This window comes from Vipera berus (assembly GCF_964194415.1).
Source record: "Vipera berus genome assembly, chromosome: 2".
In the NCBI taxonomy this organism is placed as follows: Eukaryota; Metazoa; Chordata; class Lepidosauria; order Squamata; family Viperidae; genus Vipera; species Vipera berus.
Window position 1 is genome coordinate 2,224,935 of NC_138203.1, and position 26,979 is coordinate 2,251,913.

The 26,979-nt window shown below is 46.3% G+C and overlaps 1 protein-coding gene and 1 long non-coding RNA gene across 6 annotated transcripts in view; one reads left to right on the top strand and one right to left on the bottom strand.

Annotated features, from left to right (window-relative positions):
• Nucleotides 1-26,979, bottom strand: part of LOC308663138 — an 861,733-nt gene that overhangs the window by 286,403 nt on the left and 548,351 nt on the right. The gene's annotated exons all lie outside the window — the stretch shown is intronic.
• The window catches only part of PIAS2 (protein inhibitor of activated STAT 2), a 104,770-nt gene continuing 82,879 nt past the window's right edge, over nt 5,089-26,979 (top strand). For 4 of the 5 annotated variants that reach the window (XM_081319266.1, XM_081319262.1, XM_081319263.1 and 1 more), the window contains exons 1-11: nt 5,092-5,191; nt 12,086-12,560; nt 13,860-13,944; nt 16,716-16,766; nt 16,892-16,982; nt 19,167-19,301; nt 19,672-19,777; nt 20,628-20,701; nt 23,174-23,334; nt 24,980-25,113; nt 25,698-25,881. In XM_081319266.1, coding sequence (XP_081175392.1) covers nt 5,168-5,191; nt 12,086-12,560; nt 13,860-13,944; nt 16,716-16,766; nt 16,892-16,982; nt 19,167-19,301; nt 19,672-19,777; nt 20,628-20,701; nt 23,174-23,334; nt 24,980-25,113; nt 25,698-25,881 — 1,520 coding nt within the window. In that variant the 5' untranslated portion in view covers nt 5,092-5,167. Of the gene's footprint in view, nt 5,192-12,021; nt 12,561-13,859; nt 13,945-16,715; nt 16,767-16,891; nt 16,983-19,166; nt 19,302-19,671; nt 19,778-20,627; nt 20,702-23,173; nt 23,335-24,979; nt 25,114-25,697; nt 25,882-26,979 lie in introns of all 5 variants that reach the window. The other variant, XM_081319264.1, reaches the window with a different exon arrangement.

The window sequence follows — 26,979 nt, forward strand, 5'->3', positions numbered from 1 at the left end:
TGGGATTAAAAGCGAGCCGGTGAGCCGAAGGGAAAGCCGCCAATGGATTAGAACGTAATGAGCGAAGGGCGGAGATTGTTCGGAAAATGACCAATCACGATGGGGCGGGAGAAATTAGCCAATGACGGCACCGCAAAGGGGCTAATCCAACCGAGTCTCTCTGTCGCCTCTTGATTTAAGCAGTTTTTTCCTTCTGCCAATGGGCCGGAGCTGGTGACGTAATAGGGATGGCCTTGCGGGGGGGGGGGGGAGCCTACTTGATTGACAGCGGCCGTAGGTAAAATTCACATGGTTTTCAATCAGAATAGAGCTGGAAGGGACCTTGGAGGTCATCCAGTCCAGCCCCCTGCTCGAGCTGATGTAGTTCCCATCTTCAAAAAAGGGAAAAAATGGATCCAGGAAATTACAGATCTATCAGCCTGACCTCAATACCTGGGAAGATTCTGGAAAAGATAATCAAACAACGAATCAGGGAACACCTTGATGCAAACAAAGTCATCACTAAAAGCCAACATGGGTTTGTCAAAAACGGATCGTGCCAGACAAACCTTATTGCATTCTTTGACCAAGTGACAAAACTAGTGGACCAGAGGAATGCTGTAGATAGAATTTACTTGGACTTCAGTAAGGCATTTGATAAAGTAGATCGCAACCTACTACTTGATAAGATAGAAAAATGTTATCTGGCGCTAGAACTGTTATACTAAGCAGTTGGTTTTAGCTGGAAAGGATTTCTGTGGCTTCATATCTCTGATCTGAATAACTGCCTGTGTAACAATATGAAAACTTTCTCAGATGTTGTAACTGGCTTTCTTATCTTTCTATATTTGGATTGGATTTCCACTAAGATCACAGACTGTAGGAAGAAATCAGGGAGGTCATCAAGTCCAACTCCCCTGCCCACCTACTACAGTGTCCCTGAAGGTAGCCATTCAGTTAAAACCTCCCAGCAAAGAAGAGTATGTCACCTCCCAAGGCAATCTGTTCAATTGTTGAACAATTCTCATTAGGTTTTATTCTTCACGGTGTCCAACCAAAATTTACGTGCTCATCATAGAAGCTTTTTGTTGTATCTTCCAGACTTTAAAAGAGTACACTGAAGAGCAATAAAGATGATCACGGGACTAGAGACAAAAACGTATGAACTGTTGCAGGAACTGGATGTCTAGTCTAATGAAGAGAAGGACTAAGGGTAACATGATAGAAGTATGCTAATATCTCAGGGGCTGCCCCAAAGAAGAGGGAGTCGAGCTATTCTCCAAAGCACCTGAAGGCAGGATAAAAAACAATGGATGGAAACCTATCAACCTAGGTAATTTCCTGAAAGTGACAAAAATTAACCAGTAGAAGAGCTTGCCTTCAGATGTTATGGGTGCTCCATTACTGAGGTTTTGGGTTGTTGTTGTTTTTTAAAAAAAAGCTTGGACAGCCATTTGTCTGAAATAGTATAAGGCATGGGGTCTTCAAACGTGGCCCTTTTATGGCTTGTGGACTTCAAGTCCCAGAATTCCTCAGCCAGCATGCCTGGCTGAGGAATTCTGGGAGTTGAAGTCCACAAGCCATAAAAGGGCCAGGTTTGAAGACCCCTTGGTATAAGGTCTCCTCCTTGAGCAGGGGGCTGGACTAGAAGACCTCCAAGGTCCCTTCCAACTCAGTTGTTCTGGCACACCCTAATAATTCTATTTGGTCTTCTATCAAATTCTATTTGGTCTTCTATCAAGTCTCTTTGCCAGGCTAAAATTTACCAGCCTTTCCTTCTAGAGCTCTTATCATCTTGGTAGCTGTCCTCTGGATTGTCAATGTCATTCCTAAATTGTGTTTAGGATTGTGTTAGCCAGATATGATCATTTAGGTGATATCTCACCAATGCAAAGTAGAGAAGAGTTATGATTCTTCTTAATTATCACACTATTCTGTTTATGCAGCAGTTGGAAGGCACCTGATTATTTTGCAGATGGGATCATTGTTCACTAAGAAATATATTGTAAAGTACAGAAGCTAGAATAAAGTTAAATGGTACACCATTTAACACTGTCCAACCTGACATGGAACCAATGACACACTTGTTGAATATGTTTGACCATTAACAAGCTAGCTCACATCCTGTCAACTTTACTAGAGATTTCACGGGCCAATTAGACAAATGGTTTTTAAGTCCTTACATGGCATGGGTCCGGAATACCTCGGGGACCACCTGCTGCCGGCGTCAACTCCCCTCCGCCCTGTGCGTTCCCACAGAGAGGGCCTCCTCAGGGTGCCTCCGGTCAGAGAATGCCGGCTGGTGGCCCCCAGGGGGAGGGCCTTCTCTGTGGGCGCCCCGGCTCTGTGGAATCAACTGCCGGTTGAGCTCCGGATGGCACCGGATCTCTGCTCCTTCCGGCGCGGGTTAAAGACCCACTTATTCGAACAAGCTGGCCTGGCCTGATGGGGAGTTAATTTAGGGTTTTAAATATTTGTATATTTTATTGTTTTATTTTGGGCATTAATTTAATTCTATTTTAACTTTTGTATTTTTGTATTTTTATTATATGCCCTGTTCACCGCCCTGAGTCCTTCGGGAGAAGGGCGGTATAAAAATTTAATAAAACTAAACTAAACTAAATACTTTGCTATATTCAAGCTAAATTACAGAATTCCTGGGGTCACTTATCAAGAATAGAAATTATTCTGGTTTGGCTTAACATTAATAAACCTACGCTGGGTCCTGCTTAAAATGCTCAAAAACCAACTGCTGAATGTTACACAGTAGTGATGTGTAACTACTTGAGAACCCTAAGATTCTTCAGTCAATTTAAAATAAACTGCTACAGTCCTTGACTTATAATCATTCATTTAGTGACCACCCAGTTAAAAAAGCATTGACAAAAGTGACTCGTAACCTTGCAACATTTACAACATCTCCACAGTCACATGATCAAAATTCAGGCATTTGGCACCTGGCATGTACATATGCCGGTTGCAGCGTCTTGGGATCATGTGATCGCCATTTCCAACTTTCTCAGCCAGGTTCCAACAAGCAAAGTCAATGGGAAAGTCAGATTCACTTACTTGCAATGATTCACTTAACAATATTGGCAAAAAATTTTTGTAAAATTGGGTGCAATTCACTTAACTCCCTTGCTTAGTAATGGAAATTTTAGCCCCAAATGCGGCTGTAAGTCAAGAACTGTGTGATGTATTAATGTTCTAAAAGACACAGCAAACAAATTTAATAATAAACAATAAAACCAAAACCAGAAAAACCTGGTGTTACCATACTTCCCTGATGAAATTAACAATTTTATCACACTCTGACCCAAGAGTGAGATTTTAAATGGCCTCCAGAAAATTAAAAGAAGGTGGTGGGTGAAGGATCAGGCTGTCCTTGAAGACAATTTGCAGTCTGCAGCTGGCCCAGAATAGATTAGCTTCTAGTGTGATTAGCATATCCTGTACTGGGTGCACACAATACAGCTGTCCTGGAATTTTATGTTCATCAGAGCAGATGGACAACTATATAAACTTGTTAATACTTCCTTTCTAAACCTGTTTTGAAATCAACAAGACTGTTAAAGCTAGCCTGTGCCACTTTTTGTCCATTAAAAAGGATGAGAATGAGCTACATTTTTATAACACACCTCCTGACTCTATGGGAAAACCACCTCCTTTTTGGCAGGTAGGCCAATCTCACAAGAGATAGATAGAAGCATTTTCTTTAAAAAGATAACCTATATTGTCATTTTTTTTTTATTGTGGGGACACTGGCCCGCATTAAAAATGAAATTCTGTTGCCTGCTCTCAAAAGTGTACACATGCATAACCCGCATATAAACATGCTATATGCAACATATGTATAAACATAAAAGGTTCCCCCGCACACGCGTGCTAGTCGTTTCCGACTCTAGGGGCCGGTGCTCATCTCCGTTTCAAAGCTGAAGAGCCAGCGCTTGTCCGAGGACGTCTCCGTGGTCATGTGGCCGGCATGACTAGACGCCAAAGGCGCACGGAACGCTGTTACCTTCCCACCGGAGTGGTCCCTATTTTTCTACTTGCATTTTTATGTGCTTTCGAACTGCTAGGTTGGCAGAAGCTGGAACGCGTAACAGGCGCTCGCTCTGTTACGTGGCACTCGGGATTCGACCTGCCAAACTGCCGACCTTCTGATCAACAAGCTCAGCGTCCTAACCCACTGAGCCACCGCGTCCCATGTATAAGCATACACCCTTACATATAAATAACATGTAAATATTAGTCACTGTCCATCTTGAATACATAGTGGGAGGAGGAAGCTTGAGAGTTCATAAGGTTAATGCTGTATGGAAGAAAACTGTGACTGAATCTGGATGTGCTGCTTCAGGATACCGCGAAGCCCCCTCCTCACAGAAGGTTGCAAGGAAAAAAGCCCACCCCCCCACCAGATTCCCATAGAACAGGGATAGGCAACCTTGGCTCTTTTATGACCTGTGAACTTCAACTCCCAAGCTGGCTCAGGAATTCTGGGAGTTGAAGTCCACCATTCATAAAAGAGCCAAGCCCTGGACTCGCCGCTAAACCCAAGCCTGCTTATGTTCGGGTCCCCAGGCCTTGGATCATTTTTTAGTTGTTTTCCTCATCCAGCACCGCCTTTTCTCCGGGAGACCCATTTCCCCCTCAGATCTCTCCATCCAACTCTTCCCTCCCTTGAAATCCTTGACCGGCAGAAGCGGCTTTTTTTTTTCTTTCCCCCCTCAGTAGTTGGTTCACATAGTGTGGTGGGATGGAGGGTTTGTTGTCACTGTGTGTTGGGGGGAGAGAGCAGGGGGGGGGCGGAGGCTCAGCTAATCTCAATGTACACATGTTGTACTTTGACAATATTATTATTATCCGCCTGAGGAGGCGCGCGCGAGAGCCCGACAGAAGCGACAGAGACCCTTTTTTTTTTCCCCGCGCACGGGCGCATCGCTCGAAAAGGGCGGGAAAATCAGTCGAGGGAGCGAGAGAGAGCGAAAGCGCGCGCGCGCCCTCCTCCCCCCCTCCCCTTCCCAAACCCCGCCCTTTTTAACGGCCGGCGCCCTCCGCAGTTGGGTGGGCGTGGCCATGGCGGTCCCCGCCCCCCTCGCGTCAGCGCGTCGGCGGGCGACCCTGCAGGATGGTGGTGGCGGCGGCCACGGTGCCGGCGGCGGAGGCCGAGCCAGGCGGCGGGTAGAAAATGGCGGATTTCGAGGAGCTCAGGGTGAGGAGAGAGAGCGGCCGTCCCCGCGGCGGGCCGGGGACCCGCGGGGTGGGGGTGGGGGTGGGGGTTGTCCTCTCCTCCTTTCTGCCTCCCTCCCTGCCTCCCTCCGCCCGCCCGAGGCTCATGGGAGTTGTAGTCCCGTCGCCTGGGAGCCTCGCGCCCGCGCGCGCCGGGCCGGGCCGCCTCGCCTTCCCTTGACTCCCGTCCCTGTCTTGTTTTTCTTCTTCTTTCTTTTTTTTTTTAAATTTCCCCTTTTCCCTCCCCGCCCTCCGTTTCCTTCCGGTCGCCCGGGGACTACAAGGCCCATCGTCCTGGCCCTGCTGGGCTCGCCTGGGCGGGCGGCTTCGGAGGGCGGGTGGGAACAAAGGGGGTGGGGGGGTGTGTGTGTGAGGAAACCCGCGTGTTTTTTTTTTTTAAAAAAGCACCAGAGAGGGTGGGGGGGGAGCCTCACCTGACCCTCCTGCCGCCCCCCCATTTGCTGAGTCACCCCGTGGACCCCCTTTTGTCCTAAGTCCCCCCGTCAGTGCCCCCTCTTTCCCAAGTCACCTCTCCCAAACCCCTCTACTTCGTCAGCCCCCCCTCATTCCCCATATCAGCCCCCCCTTATTCCCTCACCCAAATCACCCCCATCAGCCCTCCCTATTTCCTAAATCACCCTACCCCCCCTCCCTTCTTAGGTCACTCCTATCAGCTCCCCCCTTATTTTCTAAGTCACCCTAACCCCCCTCCCTTATTTCTTAGGTGACCCCTATCACCTAATCAGCCCCCACTTATTTCCTAACTTACTCTTATAAACCCCCCTTATTTTCTAACTCGCCCTAACCCCCCTCCCTTATTTCTTAGGTGACCCCTATCAACCCCCCCCTTATTTCCTAAGTTACCCCCCCCATTTTCTAACTCATCCTAAGCCCCCTCATTTCTTAGCTCACCCCTATCAGCCCCCCCTTTATTCCCTAAATCACTCCTAGCAGCCCCCCTTATTCCCTAAGTTACTCTTATCAACCCCCCTTATTTTCTAAGTCACCCTAACCCCCCTCCCTTATTTCTTAGGTGACCCCTATCAACCCCCCCTTATTTCCTAAATCACACTCCTATCAGCCCCCACTTATTTCCTAACTTACTCTTATAAACCCCCCTTATTTTCTAACTCGCCCTAACCCCCCTCCCTTATTTCTTAGGTGACCCCTATCAACCCCCCCTTATTTCCTAAGTTACACCCCCCCATTTTCTAACTCATCCTAAGCCCCCTCATTTCTTAGCTCACCCCTATCAGCCCCCCCTTTATTCCCTAAATCACTCCTAGCAGCCCCCCTTATTCCCTAAGTTACTCTTATCAACCCCCCTTATTTTCTAAGTCACCCTAACCCCCCTCCCTTATTTCTGAGGTCACCCTTATTAGCCCCCCCGTTTTTCCTAAGTCACCCTTAATCCCTCCCTTATTTCTTAAGTCAGTCCCATCCACCCCCTTCCTATTTCATTAAGCCCCCCCCAGCCCATACCTTCCTCAGAGCAGCCCCTCCTTTTTCTGACTCTTAGACGTCTCCTTTCCCACCAGCCATCCACTCAGTTTGGCTTTCACCTGCGGCCCAGAATGATGGGCTTTTGTGTCCCTGCAGCTCCGGAGTTGTGGTCAGTCCGTGTTTCTCCCGCCCGTCTTTCTTTCTACCGTTCCAATTCCAGGCTCTTGGCGAGAAAAGAGGGATGTTTGGAGACACTTAATTATTTTCCTGTGCTCTTTATCCACCTAACCCCTTCTCGGATCCTAATTCTGCTCTTCCTTTCTTTCCTCCTCCTCCTCCTCCTCCTCCTCCTCCTCCTCCTCCCCTCCATTCTCACAAAGGCCCTTTTCTTAAGCTTCTGCTCTTTCCCTGCTGGGTTTCCTTCCCTCCATTGAACCACAGAAAGTGGTTCAGTGAGTATCTTAGTATTCTACATACTTGAGAGGCAATCCCGCCTATTGTTTGAGAACGTTTTTTTTAAAAAATAGGCAAGGTTGGGCTTTGAATCTCTGGGTTTTGCTCTTGGAGTCCTGGATGTGAAGAGACTTTCCTGAAGAAATCTGAAAGCTTTTGTAGGCAATCTGCTTTCGAATCCATTATGGTTAGATAATAGATTACCGGGCTGGATTATGTCACTTGCATTAACAAAGTCTAACAGTGCTTTGCAGATTTAACTATAGCTAGTTCTCAATGACCGGTTGCTTAGCCACTGGTTGAAATTATGATGCACACACCCCCACACACAAACCCAAAAGATAATTTACGACCCAATTCTAGGTTTCTGAAGGTGGCAACTCCCATGGTAACAAGGCAAGCTTGGCAACCGGCTTTGCCTCATGGCCAGTTTTTATATTTATATTTATTCGTTTTTCACACCTCTTAACCTGCCACCTCAAGAGTTGCGACATTCTGCAATTCTGTGATGCTGTTTACTGCTGTTTTGGCCAGAAATTGGTCTTTTCAGCCAGTTTCCAAGAATAAACACCCATAGGAATGCATTGACTTGCTTAACAACTGATGTTTGCTTAACAACTGCTGCCAAAATCAGGTTGTCACGAGGGCGTCTTGATTTACAACTGTCATGATTTGCGTCAGAAATTCTGGGTCATAAGTCAGCTCCACCTCTTGTATTCTATGAGTTCTGTCTTGCGTACTGACGCTGATTTTTTTAAAAAAAAATTAGGAGGGGGGGGGAAAGATATGCAGGGTCTAACATTTTGTAGTTACAATTTTATTCTGACTTGTTAAAGTAATACTTTTTAGTATACAGACTATTTTTATGACTGGCCAAAGAGAGAAGAAGAAAAGTACAAGTATGATTTGAAAGAGCCGTCTTGAGCTGCTGCTTCCCTTCTCCCAGTATCCTCTGTTTAATTTGATTTCAGCGTTTCAGATGAAGCTCAAATTTTAATTTATGGCAGTCTTTGGAACGTTTGTTGGCCTAAGAACTGTTAAAAAGGAAAATTAAGATGTTACAGTTTAACAATATCCTGCATGTGTATTCAATACTCTCAACTGAGAATTCTGTCAGATTATTTATTTATTTATTATTTATTTATTTATTTTAAAAAACATGTTTTACATTTTGGTTTCTCCCTCCATTCTTGACAATTTCTCCCTTGAAACATTAAACGGCAATCTGACGTGTTCAGTATTAATTAACCAAATAGCACCGTATAACTAATTTCTCTGATTGTTGAAATGAAGAGAGATGGTCACTATTGTAAAGTACTTGAAACTGCAAAAGTATATTTCTACTCATTTCTTTTGTCATTTATCACAGTCCTGTTGTGGCCATGCTGTGTTTTGGAGAGAAAATTGTTTTGGGGCGATTGCAGGTGTGCAGATAACAGCTGAGAACTGCTCAGATTACGTGAAACTTTTCTCAGGATTGCGCTGTAGCAGTGGAAGGTGGCCATACAAGTGTAATCCTGGGAAATCACACAGTTTCTTTAAGGGAACTGCTGACAGGTAGAATAGAATTAGAATAAAATTTAGAATAGAATAGAATAGAATAGAATAGAATAGAATAGAATAGAATAGAATAGAATAGAATAGAGCTGTAAGGGACCTTGGAGGTCTTCTAGTCCAGCCCCCCACTCAAGCAGGAGAACCTATACCATTTCAGACAGGTGACTGACTCTCCAGGCTTTTCTTAAAAATCTCGAGTAATGGAGCGCCCATTATTTCTGGTGGCAGGCTGTTCCACTGGTTGATTGTCCTCACAGTCAGGAAGTTTCTCCTTAATTCCAGGTTGCGTCTCTCTTTGGTCAGTTTCCAACCCTTGTTTCTCGTCCTGCCTTCAGGAGCTTTGGAGAATAACGTGACCCCCTCCTCTTCTTTGTGGCAGCCCCTCAAATACTGGAACGCTGCTATCACGTCTCCCCTGTTTCTTCTTTTCTTTAGACTGGCCAAACCCAAGTCCCGCAGCTGTTCTTCGTATGTTTTAGCCTCCAGGCCTTGAATCATTTTAATTGCTCTTCCCTGAACTTTTTCCAAGGTCTCAACATCTTTTTTTGTAGTGTGGTGGCCAAAATTGGTTGCAGTATGTGCTGCATGTGAGGGGTCCTTGGTGCTCTCTGAGCTTTCTTGCAGAGCTTTCATTAGCCGAATTAGGTAACATCATTAGCACTAATGCTAGGACTAGCTCCAATGATGTTACCTAGTTTGTGTAATGAAACTTGTGCAAGAAGGCAACCAAGCTTGGAGGGCACCAAGGATCCCTCATTTCAGCCCTGAACTGCAGATATTCTCCTTTATTGGTGCTGCATGTATTCTGCACACCTGCACACCAATTTCTCTTGAAATTGAAAGATTGAGACAACAATCCAAAATAATAGGAAGTCAAAGTGGAGCCAAGGTCGGCCTCTACAAGAAGATAGCAAGATAATATGTCCCCAAACTCCAAGAGGAATAAAGCTCAGAAGTTGCATAAATATCCATTATTATACAGATAGTCCTCACTTAACAATGGAATTTGGGATAGGAACCTTCATCACAAAGCATGACATCACATGACTGGCATCTTAGAAAACAAGGGGGACTAACATCAGAAAAAAATGACCAATCTAACAACAGTCAAATGTTCATATACAAGCAGTCTTCGATTTAACCACAGTTCATTTGGCAAACGTTAGAAGTTACAGCGGCACCACAGAGACAAAAATACGATACACGTCTTTGGAAGCAATCACATCAATTGGAAAAGCGTGGAGTGTAGCCTAATAAAAGGCATTGAGTCCTCTCCCTTGTTAAAATGATTTTATGGGGAAACCCAGGCTTAAAAATTGGGTAAAAGGGGGAAAAAAGGTCAGAAGCAGTTAATACAAATGGTATAGGGTTTCCTGCCTGAGCAGGGGGTTGGACTAGATGACCTTCAAGGTTTTTCCGACAGCAGCACCACCACCACCACCACTACTACTACTACTACTACTTATTATTATTATTATTATTATTATTATTATTATTGTTATTGTTATTGTTGTTGTTGTTGTTGTTGTTGTTATTGTTATTATTCCCCATTGCTCAGCACTTAAAGAGAAAAGACTATGGTGCTCTATATTTTCTCTCTTTTTTAATTGTTATTCATTTATAACAGGGGTCTTCAAACCTGGCCCTTTTATGACTTGTGGACTTCTGCTCCCAGAATTCCTCAGCCAGTGGTGCCTGACTGAGGAATTCTGGGAGTTGAGGTCCACAAGTCATCAAAGGGCCAAGTTGCAAGACCCCTGCCCTATACCATTTGGACAGCCATTTGTCTGAAATGCTATAGGGCACAGGTCTACAACCCGCGGCTCCGGAGCCGCATGCGGCTCTTTCAGCCGTCTCCTGCGGCTCCCAGTCCTCTGCCATGTGCAGTCCAAAAAAAAAGTGGGACTAAAAAAGTTCAACCAATCAATTCAAATATGCAGGGTAGGTGCATATCTCGCATTGGCTCCACTCTTCAGTCAAACTCTGTTCTGCGCATACACGCATGTACGTCCAGGTGCACACATTTTTTGTGGCTCCCAGTTTTTCCTTTTGTGAGGGAACCGGCTCCGAGTGGCTCTTTCACTGTTTCAGGTTGCTGACCCCTGGTATAGGGTTTCTTGCCTGAGCAGGGGGTTGGAGTAGATGACCTCCAAGGTCCCTTCCAACTGCTACTGCTGCTACTACTACTACTACTACTTATTATTGTTATTGTTGTTGTTATTGTTATTGTTATTATTATTATTATTATTATTACCACATGGCGCCCCATTTGCATAGCAGCAGGAGTGGGGGTGAGTGTGCGCACACACCTGCATGCACTGGCCAACTTTTTCCGTGGCCAACAGCCCACAGTGCACTAGTGTGGGCTGTGGCTCACAGGTTGGGGACCCCGGTTCTAAAGAGGAAAGTGAAAAGCTGGCAGTCCTTAACTAGGACCATTCAAAGTCACAACAGCACTGAAAGAAGTGACTTGACTTGCAGCTGGTCCTCACACTTAAGGCCGTTGCAGCATCCCCGTGATCGTATGATCGTGATTCAAATGCTTGGCAACGGGCATGTATTTTATGACGGTCGTTGCAGTGTCCCACTATTTGCGACCTCATCAGCCGGCTTTCCAGCAAGCCAAGCCAAAGGGAGGGGGAGACAGGATTTGTTTAACGACAGTGTTAGAAAAGGTGGTAAAATCGAGCGCAGTCCCGCATGTGACTCATTTAGCAAAAGACGTTCCGGTTCCAATTGTGCTCGAAATTCAAGGACAGCCTGTATTCAGAAGAGGGCAGAATTGCGAAAGGTAAGCAAATATTAGATTAAACCAAGACAAACCAAGAGTAGCTGCATTTAGTCCTGAGAAAATTTAAGGAGACAATATATTTGTTTTATTTATTCCGGCGTTCATGGAGTAGACTTCCACCTCAAGTCACTACTTGAGTGTTGCAAGGATCGCGTGCAGATTAATTGGGCTGCGCTCTAACCACAAATATCCTGCATGGAACAAGAAGATTGATACAAGATCCCCTGTAGCTATGAAATTCTGAAAAACTACGAAACGGAGACAGGGCAGCAAATGAGCGTTTGGGCTTTTAACTCCGTGCTATAAATGGGTCGCTCCGTTAGAACTTCTTTTTTACTTTATTGCTATCATCGGGGAGGTTACGTGGCTGGCTGCATGGAAAGTCATAGTTCTTGAGGAATGGGTGTCGTGCATGTGTGGGACGCAGTTTTGAGTGGGGCTTTTAACTACCTCCCAACTGCGGCACCCTCAATATTTCAGTAAAAATAAAAGCGACCTAAACTGTGAAGGTTTTGTTGCCCATATTACGATGTAAACAGAACTATATTTATTTTAACTTTTTAACCCAGGGCTGTCAGTCCCGCCTGCCACTGCCCCTCATCTGACACATTCTCGGTCTGTCGTTACTCCTAGAATATGGTATCGAGTTTTCGGGTGTCTGAACTGCAAGTGTTGCTGGGTTTTGCCGGACGTAACAAAAGCGGGCGCAAACATGACCTCCTCATGAGGGCTTTGCACTTGCTGAAGAGCGGCTGTAGCCCAGCAGTTCAGATCAAGATCCGGGAACTCTACAGGCGCCGATACCCCAGGACAATTGAAGCCCTCTCGGACCTGACCGCCCTGAAGTCTTCGGTTTTCAACCTGGACAGTAGCTCTTCTCCGGCGGAGCCCGACTTAGCCGTGCCCGGATTGCATCCCGCACCTTCCACGTCGGCCGCTCCTCAGTCACCTGCCTCTCCTCTTGCTTCAGTGTTACTTCAAGACACCAAGCCTCGTTTTGAGATGCAGCAGCCGTCCCCTTCGGCCCCTCCAGTGCACCCCGACGTTCAGCTGAAGAATCTCCCTTTTTATGACGTGCTTGACGTCCTCATCAAGCCCACCAGCTTAGGTAAGTCTGCTGAAACACACACCTTTGAGGCAAAGGCTTTAGTCGGGAGAGGGGGAAAAATAAGGCAACGTTGAATAGAATAGAGCTTGAAGGGACCTTGGAGGTCTTCTAGTCCAGCCCCCTGCTCGAGCAGGAGACCCTAAACCATCTCAGACAAGTGTCTGTCCAATCTCTTCTTTAAAGACTTCCAGTGATGCAGCACCCACAACATCTGGTGGCAGGTTGTTCCACTGGTTAATTCAGTCAATGAATCAGTCAATCAGAAGAGAGCTGGAAGGGACCTTGGAGGTCTTCTAGTCCAGCCCCTTGCTCAAGCAGGAGAACTGTATGCTATTTCAGTCAAGTGGCTGTCCAGTCTCTTCTTAAAAACCTCCAGTGAGGGAGCCCCCACAATTTCTGGAGGCAGCTTCTGTTCCACTGGTTGATTGTCCTCCCTGTCAGGAAGTTTCTCCTTAATTCCAGGTTGCTTCTCTCTTTGCTCAGTTTTCATCCGTTGTTTCTCCTCCCTCCCTCTGGTGCTTTGGAGAATAAGTTGATTCCTCCCCCCCCTCTTCTTTGTGGCAGCCCCTCAGATACTGGAACGCTGCTATCATGTCTCCCCCATTTCTTCTTTTCTTTAGACTGGCCAAACCCAAGTCCCGCAGCCATTCTTCGTAGGTTTTAGTCTCCAGGCCTTGGATCATCTTAGTTGCTTTACTCTGAACTTTTTCCATGCCAAACCGCCTTGATTATTGTTTCCAGTCCAGACAAAGACTAACTTAGAATTGTGTGACTGTTAAATGTTCCACCTGATCAGTGCTCCCATTTTCAGAGCGGTAGCCTTTAAAAAAAGAAGAGCTATAGCTATAGTATTTGCGTAGTTCTGAACGTGCTGATTGTGCAGTATGGTTGGAAAGCAGGTATAAGATCTGTCTTTCAAAGTCCTTATCCTATCTCCTTTAGATACATAGAATCCTGTACGTGGTTTAAGCATTTATTATCAATGTAGTTTCTTAGCCATTTGTAAGTAGAGAACGTTTTTTTCTCAATACTACTTGCAACTTACCAGCTCCTCAGGTGCAAATCTATTCTCTGTTATGATTACTGTAAAGTTGTGAACTTACCAAGTTCCCGAAGGATGTAAATACAACGGTTTTTGAGAAAGGATAGGGGCATTTGAGTTTTAGAGCTTTCTTAGCGCACATTTGATAGTTATGTGCGGGAGCTTTACTGTGCATTGACAGTTCCGTGTGTTTTGCATCAGTCAGAAGAGATTTCCTGTATTTAGCTCAAAAATCTCTCCTCTCTCTTTCTCTTTAGTACAGAGCAGTATTCAGAGGTTCCAGGAGAAGTTCTTTATTTTTGCTTTAACACCTCAACAAGTCAGAGAAATCTGCATTTCCAGGTAATAGCAGAAAGCTTGGTCTGAATTTCCTTGGGCTCAGTTTCATATCGTGGAAAACTACCTTAAGACATTTTATCTCCCAATACTTGCTTAGGTACTGGGCATTTTGTGAGTTCTCTCAAAGCAAAATACTTAACGTCCTGGCCTTTATTATCTTGTGTTGTTAGTTGCCTTCCCCAGTGTCTGCAAGTATATATTTCAGATTTTTGTTACGCAAACCAAATTTTGAAAACAATGTCGTGCACACTTTGAAAATAATTCAAAGTAGCACATTTTTGCTGTTTATTAAAGCAGTCTGTTATTTTTCATATCTGACCTTGAAAAAAAAATACGGCTCTTTTTTAAGAAGCTCATTTATTAAATCTAATTCCGTTTTTAGGGAGACTGCAGGTTTACTTAAAAGCAGAAATGGATTGATCCAGCCCCTGCTTTTTTTCTGAATTATATTCAAAGTGCGCGCAGCCCTAAAACTAACGTGATATGATTTGTTAGAAGTAAAGCATGTAATTGATAGTTAATATTCTTTGCTTTGGATTTTGGACATGCACATCGTAGCTGAAATTTGGTGAGGATTCTTAATTGGCTTGGCTATGCTTCAAATGTTACTGAATTCCTGTCCCTCTGAAACTTTAAACTAGAAAATCATCACTGTTTACAGAGAAAGCTAGGGGATTTGTTTTACACAATGCCTATTCCAGGGGTAGGCAACCTCGGCTCTTTTATGACTCATGGACTTCAACTCCCAGAATTCCTGAGTCAGCATTCTGGGAGTTGAAGTCCATGAGTCATAAAAGATAAGAATATTTATTCTATGAATTCAAACGGAAGCACAATTGGATTAGCAGACCACGTAATATTTTGTTTTGCGGTTATACCTGAAGCTCCATTATTTCTGTCAAGAGAAAAAATGTATATATGATTACCTGTGTACACTGTTAGGGGCATATACTTACAGAAGTGATATGTACCTAATTGAAATAAATTCAAAATTAACCATTAATTTATACCAATTCTCATACAACTCATGTCCAAGAAAACAGACTTTGATACATCGAAAGGAGTGAACAGCAAAGCTGAACTCTAGGGACAGTTATTTACCAAAACCCCCCACAAACTCTCTGTTTTTTCATCCTGCTTTCAGAGATTCGCGCTGATACCTTTGTTGAAAACCTGTAAAGTCAGAATATTCCATTGATACCATTTGAAGGCCTTTTCTCTCACTACAACTTTGACTGCCATAGGACCTCTGGAAATGGTTGACTCTTCAGCATTTTTTCAAGCTTTCCTTTAAATGGGGCCCCATTTCCTCCTTTTAATTTTATTTGTTCCTATCTGTCAGAGGTGGTTTAGCCTTTTCATTTTGCATTTTTATTCATCCTCACTGATGTTTCTTGCTTTTATTTTTTTCCTTTTGCCAGTGGGCATTTTTACCCCTCCCACTGGCGTTTATGGCCTTGAGTTTCTGCAAATGTGTAACACGTGACAGTAAATTCATCCTACATGCAGGCGGTCTCTCTGTTTGAGCTGTTCAGAAAGGGGGTGGGTTGCTGCTTATTAAGGCTTGACAACAAAGGCAGGATTAATTCATATGTCCCTGGCCTAAATGGGCCGGGGGATTTTTAATTTAATTTAATTTTTTTATATTTTTTTTGCAGTCCTACGGTCCAGTTGAGAACCTCACCAGAAACCAGCATACAAAATAGGATACAATGCTAAGATTTCTCATACTACTGCATTGTCCACAATGAATAGTGGTTTGGATAACACACACACACACACACACACACACACACAGGGCAATTTTTTAAAATCTAATTTGCTTCCAAGGCTGGTTTGATTTTTATACCTACGCTACAGGTATAGACCCAGTTTGGGCTACAAGAAAGGGCTTAATTGCAAACTTGTAGTACAGGGGTCTCCAACTTTGCTAACTTTTAAGACATGTGAACTTAAAAATTCCCCAGCACTGGCTGGGGAATTCTGGGAATTGGAAGTCCACAAGATTTAAAGTTGCCAAGGATGGAGACAGACTCCTGTTGTCGTAGGTCACTTCATACTAAGCCGAGCGATCCTAGTAAATTGATGAAGCATCCTGCTCCAGTTTCAATAGCCCTAGTCAAAAAAAAGAAGGAAGGAAAAATGGTCATTTGTCACTGAATATTTTGGTTGGTCGTTTTTGTGCCAACTTGGCCATTGCTGGAATAGATCACCAATAGGAGAGAACATTTGTTGCAGCTCAGAGCTCAATGGTCCAAACTTTAATCCCGACAAACGGATCTTTTGGCTACCGAACGTTTTTAACTCAGCAATGTCAGTCAGAAAGCACGTTGCAGGAAAAACTGGATCCTACAGGTCTGGATAATAGCACTTAGCTTACATCTTCAGCTGACACATGCAGCTGATAAGGCTACGGTGATTAACGGCCTATCACGCTCACGGTGTACTTAGATTACAGTTGCCCCTGGCTTCAGACAGGACAATGTTAATAAATGTGGTCATTCGTCCTCTTGAGATTTCGTACCCCTGAACAAGCCTGTCAACATTCCTCGATGTTTTTTATTTCCTGCCACTGGGAAAGACGGTTGTACGTTTTCTGAACCTAACTCGCAATAATATGGGGAGAAAACTGTTTTTTTATAAACGTGTCCGCCTCTCTGGTCTTTATTGAAGTGGTGGATCCTAACACTGGCCAGGAGCAAGTTCCATGTTGAAAGATGGAGGTCAGAAAGATCGCATCTGTCTTAAACCAATTTCTGTTTCCGTTGCTACAGGGACTTTTTGCCTGGAGGCAGACGAGATTACACGGTGCAGGTTCAACTCAGGTGATTTCCATCTTTTCTTACGATAACGTAGCCCTACTGCCTTCCTTAACTGGAACGAACAGTAACTGAATTTCGCTGACTGAACAAGTTTTTCTTTTTTCTTTTTTTTGTGTGTGTGCAAATAGACTATGCCTAGCAGAAACAAGCTGCCCTCAAGAGGACAACTACCCCAGTAGTTTATGCATAAAAGTAAACGGGAAGCTCTTCCCTTTGCCGGTATGTTTACTGAGTTATTTAGATGTGTTTATTATTTTAACGTATACGGATGCCCTTCTCAAGTTCGCGACGCTGGGCGATTCACCGTTTTAAAAAGAAAATATAAAAGTGTTTTAAAAATAAATAAATAAAATGCTCCTCTGCCCAAAACTGAACTTTGCTTTGCCTTTGTACTTAAATCTCCTGAGTTTAACGTCATTGTCGATCAGGGCTGTCCAAGACTGGCATCTTTTAAGACCTGTGGACTTCTGACGGGCTGGGGAATGCTGGGAGTTGAAGTCCACAGGCCTTAAAAAGTTGCCAAGGTTGGACACCCTGAGGTAGGTGGTCCGCTGGAATATTTGGATCCGTCCTGAGAAGAGTTAATACATCAAAAAAAAATCTGTGAACAGAAACTGCGACTTAAAGTTCTCGACTTAACCATTCGTTTAGTGACAGTTCAAAATTAACTACCATTTTTCACCCTTGCGGCCATTGCAATTGCAGTATCCCCAGGGGTCACATGATCAAGATTCAGATGCTAGGCAACTGGTTCACATTTATGACAGTCCCTGGGTCCCCTGTTGTGACCTTCTGACAAACAAAGTCGGTTTCAAAGCCAGATTCACTTTACAACCATGTTACTAACAACTGCAGTGTTGCACTTAACAACTGCGGCAATAATAATAATAAGATGGCCTCGGTTGCAAATACAATTGAGATATGAGTTGGCTAGAAAAGATGTTATAAACTGGAACTATTTTTTCTTAGGCATAATATTAGAAAAAAAATACGACGAAGTATGTACTTAATGTTGCATGTAATAATAGCAGTAAGAATGGCGTTTGCTTAGTGCTGGAAAAAGGGAGAAACATTACCTGAAGAAGGGATGAACAAGAAAACCCCGGACTGTGTAGAAATGGACAGATTGATAATAATAATTAACAATAATAAAGTTGGAAGGGACCTTGGAGGTCATCTAGGCCAACCCCCGATAATGAAGGATAAAGAAAAAGAAGACATAGGATAATTTTAAATATGGGATGTAGTTTATCATTGGCCGGAAAAAGGGGTAGAGATTAGGAATTTAATGTGTATTATTAAGTAAAAAAAATGGACCCAGACAACACGTTGTTTACTAAGCACTTATGATTTGTAAAAATAGAAAATTAATAAAATACTATTTTATAAAAAAAGAACTGTGGCAAGAAAGGTCATAAGATGGGGTGAAATTCATATAACAACTGCCTCACTTAGCAACAGACGTTTGGGGCTCAACTATGGCCACCTGTATTTGCAAGAAATAACGGTACATCTTGGCACTTCTTGTTCTAATTTTCCTTTCCTACTTGAGAAGAAAAAGGCGAGAAGGAGACAGTTCCAGGGCTGCCTATAACCTGTGATAATGGTGTTTTGAATCCCCTTGTAACTCCGGATGGCTTAAGGCATTTTGGCCTTTTTGCTGCCCCCAAACACGTCACTGAGTCACAAGGACCGTCTTACGTAATGTGGGAAGGAGCTCCAGGGGAATTTTTTTTTTTAATTATTTTAATTCCATTTATATCCCGCCCTTCTCCGAAGACTCAGGGCGGCTTACCAGCTTAGCAGTAGCCTTCATTCTATGTATATGCCTGCTTATTAGGGCTTTCACACACACACCCCAAGCGGCATTATTACAAAGTCAGCTTAATTGCCCCCAACAATCTGGGTCCTCATTTTACCTACCTCGGAAGGATGGAAGGCTGAGTCAACCTTGAGCCTGGTGGGACTCGAACATACATTTCACTCAGCTTTGCAGCAAATACCTCGGAGGAACTAAGGGCATGCTTAATGCTTCTGAGAGAGTCAGTCGAACCCCTTCGTAATTTTAGATAAATTACACCACGGCCTATATCCCAAAAGAGATTCCTTAGGACGGAGACCCCCAACCTTTTGGGCACCAGGGACCACCGGTTCCGTAGAGAGAGGTTTTTCCGCGGACCGGAGGGTGCGTGGTTTTGTGTGCTGCCTGCATACTTTACTTGTTTGTGCAGACCGGTTGCTGGCATACCGCGGCCTGGTACTGGTCCCCAGACCTGGGTGGGTTGGGGACCCCTGCATTAGATAACATTTGCTGCCTTGAGTTATTTATAAAAATAATAAAAGCCGGCTAAAAATAAATCCCTACAGGAAAATAAAGAACGGGGAAAATGCTGTGTTTTTCAGGGCTACGCGCCTCCACCTAAAAACGGAATTGAACAGAAGCGGCCTGGGCGTCCCTTGAATATCACGTCGTTAGTTAGACTCTCCTCTGCGGTGCCAAACCAGATTTCTATATCCTGGACCTCTGAAATTGGAAAGGTAAAACTGTAAGCTGTCTTTTCAGTCTTTTTTTTCCCTTTTTTTTTTCTCCTGGCTGAGGAATTCCGGGAATGGAAGTCCACCCATCTTAGAAGTTGCCAAGGTTGAGAAACACTGCTGCAGATTAAAGTTGGCGATGCGGCTGGCGATAACGATAACCTTTATTGTCTTTTTTTTTTTACTGCGGTCGCAACAGCGCACATTAAAAATGAAATTTAGTGGCTTGCTCTCCAAGTGTACGCATGCATGACACATTTAAACATACTATATACAACATCTGTATAGACCCGCACCCTTACACCCTGGAGTGTGTTAATTCTTCAGCACCTACTAGGCCTCGCTCATTCTTTTATGATTTCCCCCCCTGTAGAATTACTCAATGTCCGTGTATCTAGTGCGCCAGCTGACGTCCGCCATGTTGCTCCAGAGACTAAAATTGAAGGGCATCAGAAACCCTGATCATTCTCGGGCGCTGAGTGAGTAAAGCCATACTTGCATTTTTATTTATTTGATTTCAGGAATCTGTCATTGGGCTCCAGTTTTCTCCAGCCAATGTCCTTGGAGGAAAACACTTGGGTAGTTCCACACCAAAAGAGTTTCGCACGGTTGTGAATATTTCCATCATCGTCTTACAAGATTATCGGTAGAATAAAATGACGGCTTTTGTTTCAGAGAAAGCCGAAAGCTGACAAAATATAAAAAACAGGCTAAAAGGTTTCCGGGCAACCTTTAAAATGCAGAGAAGTTAACTGTAGGTAGGTGGATTTCAGCTTACAATCAGTTTAGCCCAAAATTTCCATTGCTAACCCATTCCTCCAGATGCCTTAATTTGACACTGGAGGCAGCGCATAAAAAGTAGTCCTTGAATTACGACCGAGAGGCCGAAATTTCTGTTGCTAAGCGAAACATTTGTGAAGTGAATTTTGCCCCATTTGGCAATCTTTCTGGCCACAGTTGTTAAGTGAAACACTGCAGTTCAATTAGCAACACGGTCGTTAAACGAATCCGGCTCCCCCCCATTGACTTTGTCAGAAGGTCGCAAAAGGGGATCACGTGACACTCCCCCACCCCGGGCACTGCAACCGTCGTAAAGACATGCCAGTTGCCAAGCCTCCAAATTCTGATTGCAGAATTTTCAAGCGTTGTACCACAGAGCTTCGTTGTTTTTTTAAGAGTTTAATATTAAATTAAATTAATATTAAATAATATTATGTTGGATTTTCAAATAAGCAGGTAAAGCATTATTTTTATTAGCAGTTGTATGTTATTAGTGATCGTATTTGCAGTCTGCATTTTTAATGCTTCTGTCTTTTTTCCCCCTCCCAGTTAAAGAAAAACTCACTGCTGACCCAGATAGTGAAATTGCTACAACCAGCCTGCGAGTATCATTGATGTGTCCTGTGAGTAAAGCTAGGAGGAAGCCTCTGGTTTTTCTTTTTTTGTTGAATTAAGCTTCTGCTTTGGGGGTAAAGCCACATTACTTAAATGTCTGGATTGCTCTGGCTGCAGTTTTATGTGTAACATTATGTGGAAGGTACATTTTCTGCTTGGACTTCAAAACACGCTATAACAGGGGTCCCCAACCTGCGGTCCGCGGCCCACTACCGGGCCGTGGCCTAGTGGCCACCAGGCTGCGGAACAGGCTGACCAGTGCACGCACTCACCCCCACTCGCACCACTATGCAAATGGGGGTGCCGCGCGGCGTGAAAACAGGGTACAACAGAGCAAAAACGGGACGGTGCTAGTGCCTGTGCGGTAAAAAATGGGGTGCTAGCGAGTGTCACGTGGACGCCCCGTTTGCGTCGTGCGTGCCCGTGGCCCCCGCTTGTGTATGTGTGCGCACGCGCACATAAAATGCTTCCCCTTCCTTTTTCCCTCCAGTCCGTCAACCGAGAAAAGCTGGAGACCTCTTGATTTACAGCACACCTCCTGGCATTTTCAGGAGTTGCCTGAAAGTGTGTAGCTTCCAAGTTCATCAGTAGAGGAATCTCTGCCCTGATCAAGCCAGGATAAAACGAAAGTGAAATAAATCAGTGGGAAAATGTAATTTGATACCGAATAAGATAAAAAGGTTTCCATTCCGGGAAAGGAAATTGAAGGCCCATTTGGAGTAGGGCGGACACCTACGTCTAGTAATCGTATTAGCAAAAAGGATTTTGGAATTCTGTATGGTGACAGGCTCAGCATAAACCAGCATAGCTGCAAGGCTAGGCTTAGGCTGCCCCAAGAATAAAGTTTAATTCACAGGGAGTAATAATTCCTTCTCTCCTGTGTTGTTCAACCCTCCTCAGACAACACACTGCGAGAAAGATGGAGAAAGACCGCAAGGAAGAGTAACAAAGACGATCAGTGGATTGGACTTAATGTGAGAACCCACCCCAATCCACATCTTAGGAAAATAAAGAACTCTTGGAGCCAGGACTTGTCCAAAAGGAGTTTTTACTAAGACATGATCGGTTGTGGAAATACAAGACAGGATCTGGCATTGTTACAGTTTGGTGCTTTTTTAAAGAGTCCCCGGGTCAAACCCCCTCCCTCCAAGCCATCTTTTTTGTCCTGTGTCATTTAAAATTCAGGTGTCAAATCCTTCCATGGGAAAGAGGGAACTCTCGTGTCTTCATGACAATTGCTCTCTTCCTTTAGAGATTCTAATCGGAGATACAAACCAGATCTCTTTCCCCCCCCCTTCCTTTGTTGTTCTCAGTTCAAAGGTTCTTCCCCTGGTCTTTGAAGACAGCCTCCCGGCAGTCTGAATACACATCCTCTCTTCTCCTCCTTGGAAAATGGCAGAATCCAGGGGGAGGTACAAGACCTTAGAAACATACAGATAGTTTTATGAATGGGATATAAATTGATTCTGACACTTAATTTGTAAGAGAAGAGCTTGAGAAAGGGGGGTTAGGTTTAAAGCACAGGTACTTCTCCACTTACGTTTCGTTTAGCGACCGTTCAGAGTTACAACGGCACTTTAAAATGTGACCTGTGAGCGTTTCACGCTTGCGATGGTTGCAGCAAGCTCGTGGTCATGTGATCAACTGGTTCATAGTTATGACCTTGGCCGTGTCCCAGGGTCACGGGATCGCCCTTCTGACAAGCCAAGTCAGTGGCAGAGCCCAACACCATGTAGCCACACCATCTAATCAGCTGTGGCGATTCAGTTAAGAACCGTGGCAAGGAAAGTCGTAAAATGGGGCGAGGCTCACTTAAATATCTCACTGAACAACAGAAATGTTGGACTCCCTTGTGGACAAAAGCGAGGAGCTACCTGTACACTTAAAAGACCTGCAAAAGTTTGAACTCCTTTTTTTTCCCCCTCCGAGTTTTGTATAATAATTTTAAATTACCTGAATGCTGAGTGGGGTGGGGTGAAAAAGTATTCTTTACGAGAGCATTTCAACAGCACAGTTTCTCTCTCAGCCTTGACGACTTTTAAGATGGGTGGACTTCCCTTCCCAGAATTCCCCTGGGGAATCGACGTCCGCCCACCTCCCAAGTTGCTTGGCAATCTTGCAAGTTCGTCGTCGACAACAAGACAACCCGCTCGCCGAATCCTCGTTACAATTTGTTATTTGGCCAGTTGGGGGAATTCTCGGCGTTGAAGGCTCCACCCTTCTTAAAATAGCCAAGGTTTGCAAAAAGTTGCTCCAATAATCATGTTCATGTTTGTGCAATGGCAGGAACACACACACATACACACACACACATACACCCTGGTCTGCAGGAGATGCTCTAATTCAGATCCTTGCCTCGGGAGGGGTTTGACCCCTTGTTCCAAACGAAGGCCTCCCGTTTCCTTTCCTGAAAATGGAATTTCTTCTCTCCCCCCCCCTTCCTATCTCTCTCTCTTTGCCCCCCCCCCCCGGGTCTCCAGCTGGGGAAAATGAGGCTGACCATCCCCTGCCGGGCTGGGACTTGCACTCACCTGCAGTGCTTTGACGCCGCTCTCTATCTTCAAATGAACGAGAAGAAGCCGACCTGGATCTGTCCGGTCTGCGATAAGAAAGCCATGTATGAGAACCTCATCCTGGATGGGTAAGAAGTGGGATAAGGCCTCGTCCCTTCCAAGGCCGCACATGTAATAGTTGATGGCATATGGGAATATGGAATAGAATGGGAGAGGATAGGATAGAAAATATGGAACAGAATAGAATATGGAATAGAACAGAACAACAGAACAGAAAACGGAACAGAACAGAATAGAAAATGGAATGGAGTAAAATGGGATAGGATAGGATAGAAAATATGGAATGGGATAGAATTAGAATGGAAGAGACTGGAGAAAGGATAGAACGGAGAAAAGAATAGAACAGAATCGTTGGAAAGGGACCGTGGAGGTCGTCTAGTCCAGGGGTCGGCAACCTAAAAAAGAAAAAGAGCCACTGGGAACCGGTTCCATCACAAATTAAAAAAAGAGGGAGCCGCGTGCGTGTGTCCATGCACGCGCATGCGCAAAAAGGTTTTTTGCGCATGCGCGGACGCACGCGCTGCCATTTTTTAAAAAATGAGATGGAACCGGTTCCCGGTTGCCCGACGGCGACGGCCCGTCTGCAAAGCTGCCGCTTTCGGCAGCTTTGCAGACGGGCCGTGGCAGCTTCCTCAAAGAGCGGCGCCCCTGCCCATTCCGAGAGGTGCGCGCGCACCTCTCCGAACGACCGGAGGTGCGCGCGTACCTCCGCGCGAATGGGCAGCGGTGCCGCTCTTTGAGGAAGCTGCCGCGGCCCGTCTCAACTTCCTCAAAAAGAGAGGCGCCCCTGCCCATTCCGAGAGGTGCGCGCGCACCTCTCCGAACGACCGGAGTTGCGCGCGCACCTCCCCAAACCTTTGGGGAGGTGCGCGCGTACCTCCGCGCGAAGGGGCAGCGGCGCCGCTCTTTGAGGAAGCTGCCGAAAGCGGCAGCTTCCTCAAAGAGCGGCACCGCTGCCCCTTCGCGCGGAGGTACGCGTGCACCTCCCCAAAGGTTTGGGGAGGTGCGCGCGCAACTCCGGTCGTTCGGAGAGGTGCGCGCGCACCTCTCGGAATGGGCAGGGGCGCCGCTCTTTGAGGAAGCTGCCGCGGCCCGTCTGCTAAGCTGCCGCTTTCGGCAGCTTCAGAGACGGGCCGCGGCAGCTTCCTCAAAGAGCAGCACCGCTGCCCCTTCGCGCGGAGGTACGCGCGCACCTCCCCAAAGGTTTGGGGAGGTGCGCGCGCAACTCCGGTCGTTCGGAGAGGTGCGCGCGCACCTCTCGGAATGGGCAGGGGCGCCGCTCTTTGAGGAAGCTGCCGCGGCCCGTCTGCTAAGCTGCCGCTTTCGGCAGCTTCACAGACGGGCCGCGGCAGCTTCCTGAAAGAGCGGCACCGCTGCCCATTCGCGCGGAGGTACGCGCGCACCTCTCCAAAGGTTTGGGGAGGTGCGCGCGCACCTCCGCCCGTTCGGGGAGGTGCGCGTGCACCTCTCCAAACGGGCGGTGCCACTCTCCATTTGGAGAGGTGCGCGCGCACCACTGCCCGTTGGAAGAGGTGCGCGCGCACCGGGCGGCTGGGAGCCGCAAGAGACGGCTCAAGGAGCCGCATGCGGCTCCGGAGCCGCAGGTTGCCGACCTGTGGTCTAGTCCAACCCCCTGCTCAGGCAGGAAAGCCTAAGGAAAGCATCGGGAGGGTTGGTGGAAACGGGATGGTAGCGTTGAATGTTGTCTCCTAGGCTCTTCATGGAAATTCTGAACGAATGTTCGGATGTGGACGAGATCAAGTTCCAGGAGGACGGTTCCTGGTGCCCCATGAGGCCGAAGAAGGAGCCCTTGAAAGTTGTTAGCCCGCAGTGCCCCAAAATAGAAAGTAAGTAACTTGTAGGGATTGTTCTCTTCCCCCCCCCCACACCCACACATGCACTTTGGCCTGGGAAAGTTACCCCCGCTGATCTGGGCTGACCTTGGTACTCCTCCAGCTTTTGTCAGCGACAAGAGACCATAACACACCCTTCCAGAAGCAGACAGCAAGGTGAGCAGAGGCAGATGTGGGAGGGAGTCTTCCCACTGGGCCTTTGGAGTTGAAACCGGTGAGGTTACGTGAGAAGGAAAAAAAGAAGGAGGGAAGGAAGGAAGGAATAACTGCATTCTAACCACTACACCAGCAGGGAGGGAGGAAGGAAGGATGGATGGATGGATCTGGGTCCTCCTTTTACCGACCTCGGAAAGACGGACGGCTGAGTCAACCTGGAGCCCCATCAGGATCGAACTCCAGGCTGTGGGCAGAGTCAGCCTGCAATAACTGCATTCTAACCACTGCGCCTTCAGAGGGAGGAAGGAAAAGGAAGGGAGGGAGGGAGGGAGGAATGATCTGGGTCCTCCTCTTACCAACCACAGAAGGACGGAAGGCCGAGTCAGCCGGGTTCAACGGCCACTGCTGTCTTTCCCCCTCAGTTCTGCACGCTCCGGGAGCCGCCACGATGGGCAAACGGGGCTCCAGCCCCGCCGGCGACACCAGCAAGAAGAAGGTGGACGTCATCGATCTCACGGTGGAGAGCTCCTCCGAGGAAGAGGAGGACGCCCCGCCCAAGCGGAAGTGCATCTACATGTCGGACACCCAAGCGAGTCCCACCAAAGGGTGAGTTGCTTTCCCTCGGCCACTCTTGGCCGGGGAGGATGGCCTTGGGTGGACCCCGGTGTGTGTGTGTGTCTGTGTGTGTGTGGTCAGGGAGGCTGCCCGGCTCTCGTGTGTCTCCCTTTTCTCTGGGTTGCGTTGAGGTTTCGTGGCTTTCCCGCCAGTTTGGAAACCACGTTTAGCCCGGCAAAGCTTGCTAGTTTACCAACAGAGGAGGAGAATACGGGCAGCCCTTGACTTAACGACAGCCACAGTTGAACCCCAAGCGTCTGTGGCTAAGGGAGACGTGTCCAGCGAGGTTTTGCCCCATTTTACGACCTTTCCTGCCCTGGTTGTTAGTTGAATCCCTCCCTGCAGTTGTTACGTTAGTCACACGGTTGCCAAGTGCATCTGGCTTCCCCACGGACTTTGCTCGTTAGAGGCTTGCCGGAGGCCATGACCCCAGGAACACCGCGACTCTCACAAATGTGGGTCAGTTGCGGGGCGTCTGGATTTTGATCACGTGACCCAGGGGGTGGCTACGACGGTCCGAGTCTGACCGAACACAGTTAAGATCCTTTTCTAGATCTTATCTTGTGGCAATGGAGGTGGCAAAGCGCACTTACTTCACCACCCTCATTGCGTCTGCAGACAACCGCCCGGCCGACCTGTTCAGAGTGGTCCGCTCCCTTTTAAATCAAGGGTCAGGAGAGGACCCCTTATGAGGACGGGCCGAGGAATTTAGTAAATATCTGGTGGACAAAATTGCTCAGATTCGGGCTGGTCTGGACTCTGACTGGGCAGTATCTGACGAGAGGAAAACGATGAGTTTGGCCGAGAACACTTGGGAAGAGTTTGATCCTGTGACTCCAGATGAAGTGGACAGGATCATGGGGAAATTAAGTGCCGCCACGTGTTTATTGGACCCGTGTCCCTCGTGGCTGGTGTATGCGTCTCGAGAGGTTACACGAGGCTGGATCCTAGCAGTTATCAATGCCTCACTGAGTGAAGGTTACTTCCCTGCCGCCCTGAAAGAGGCGGTAGTAAGGCCCCTCCTTAAGAAACCTGCATTGGATCCAGCTATTTTAAACAACTTTTGTCCTGTCTCCAACCTTCGCTTTC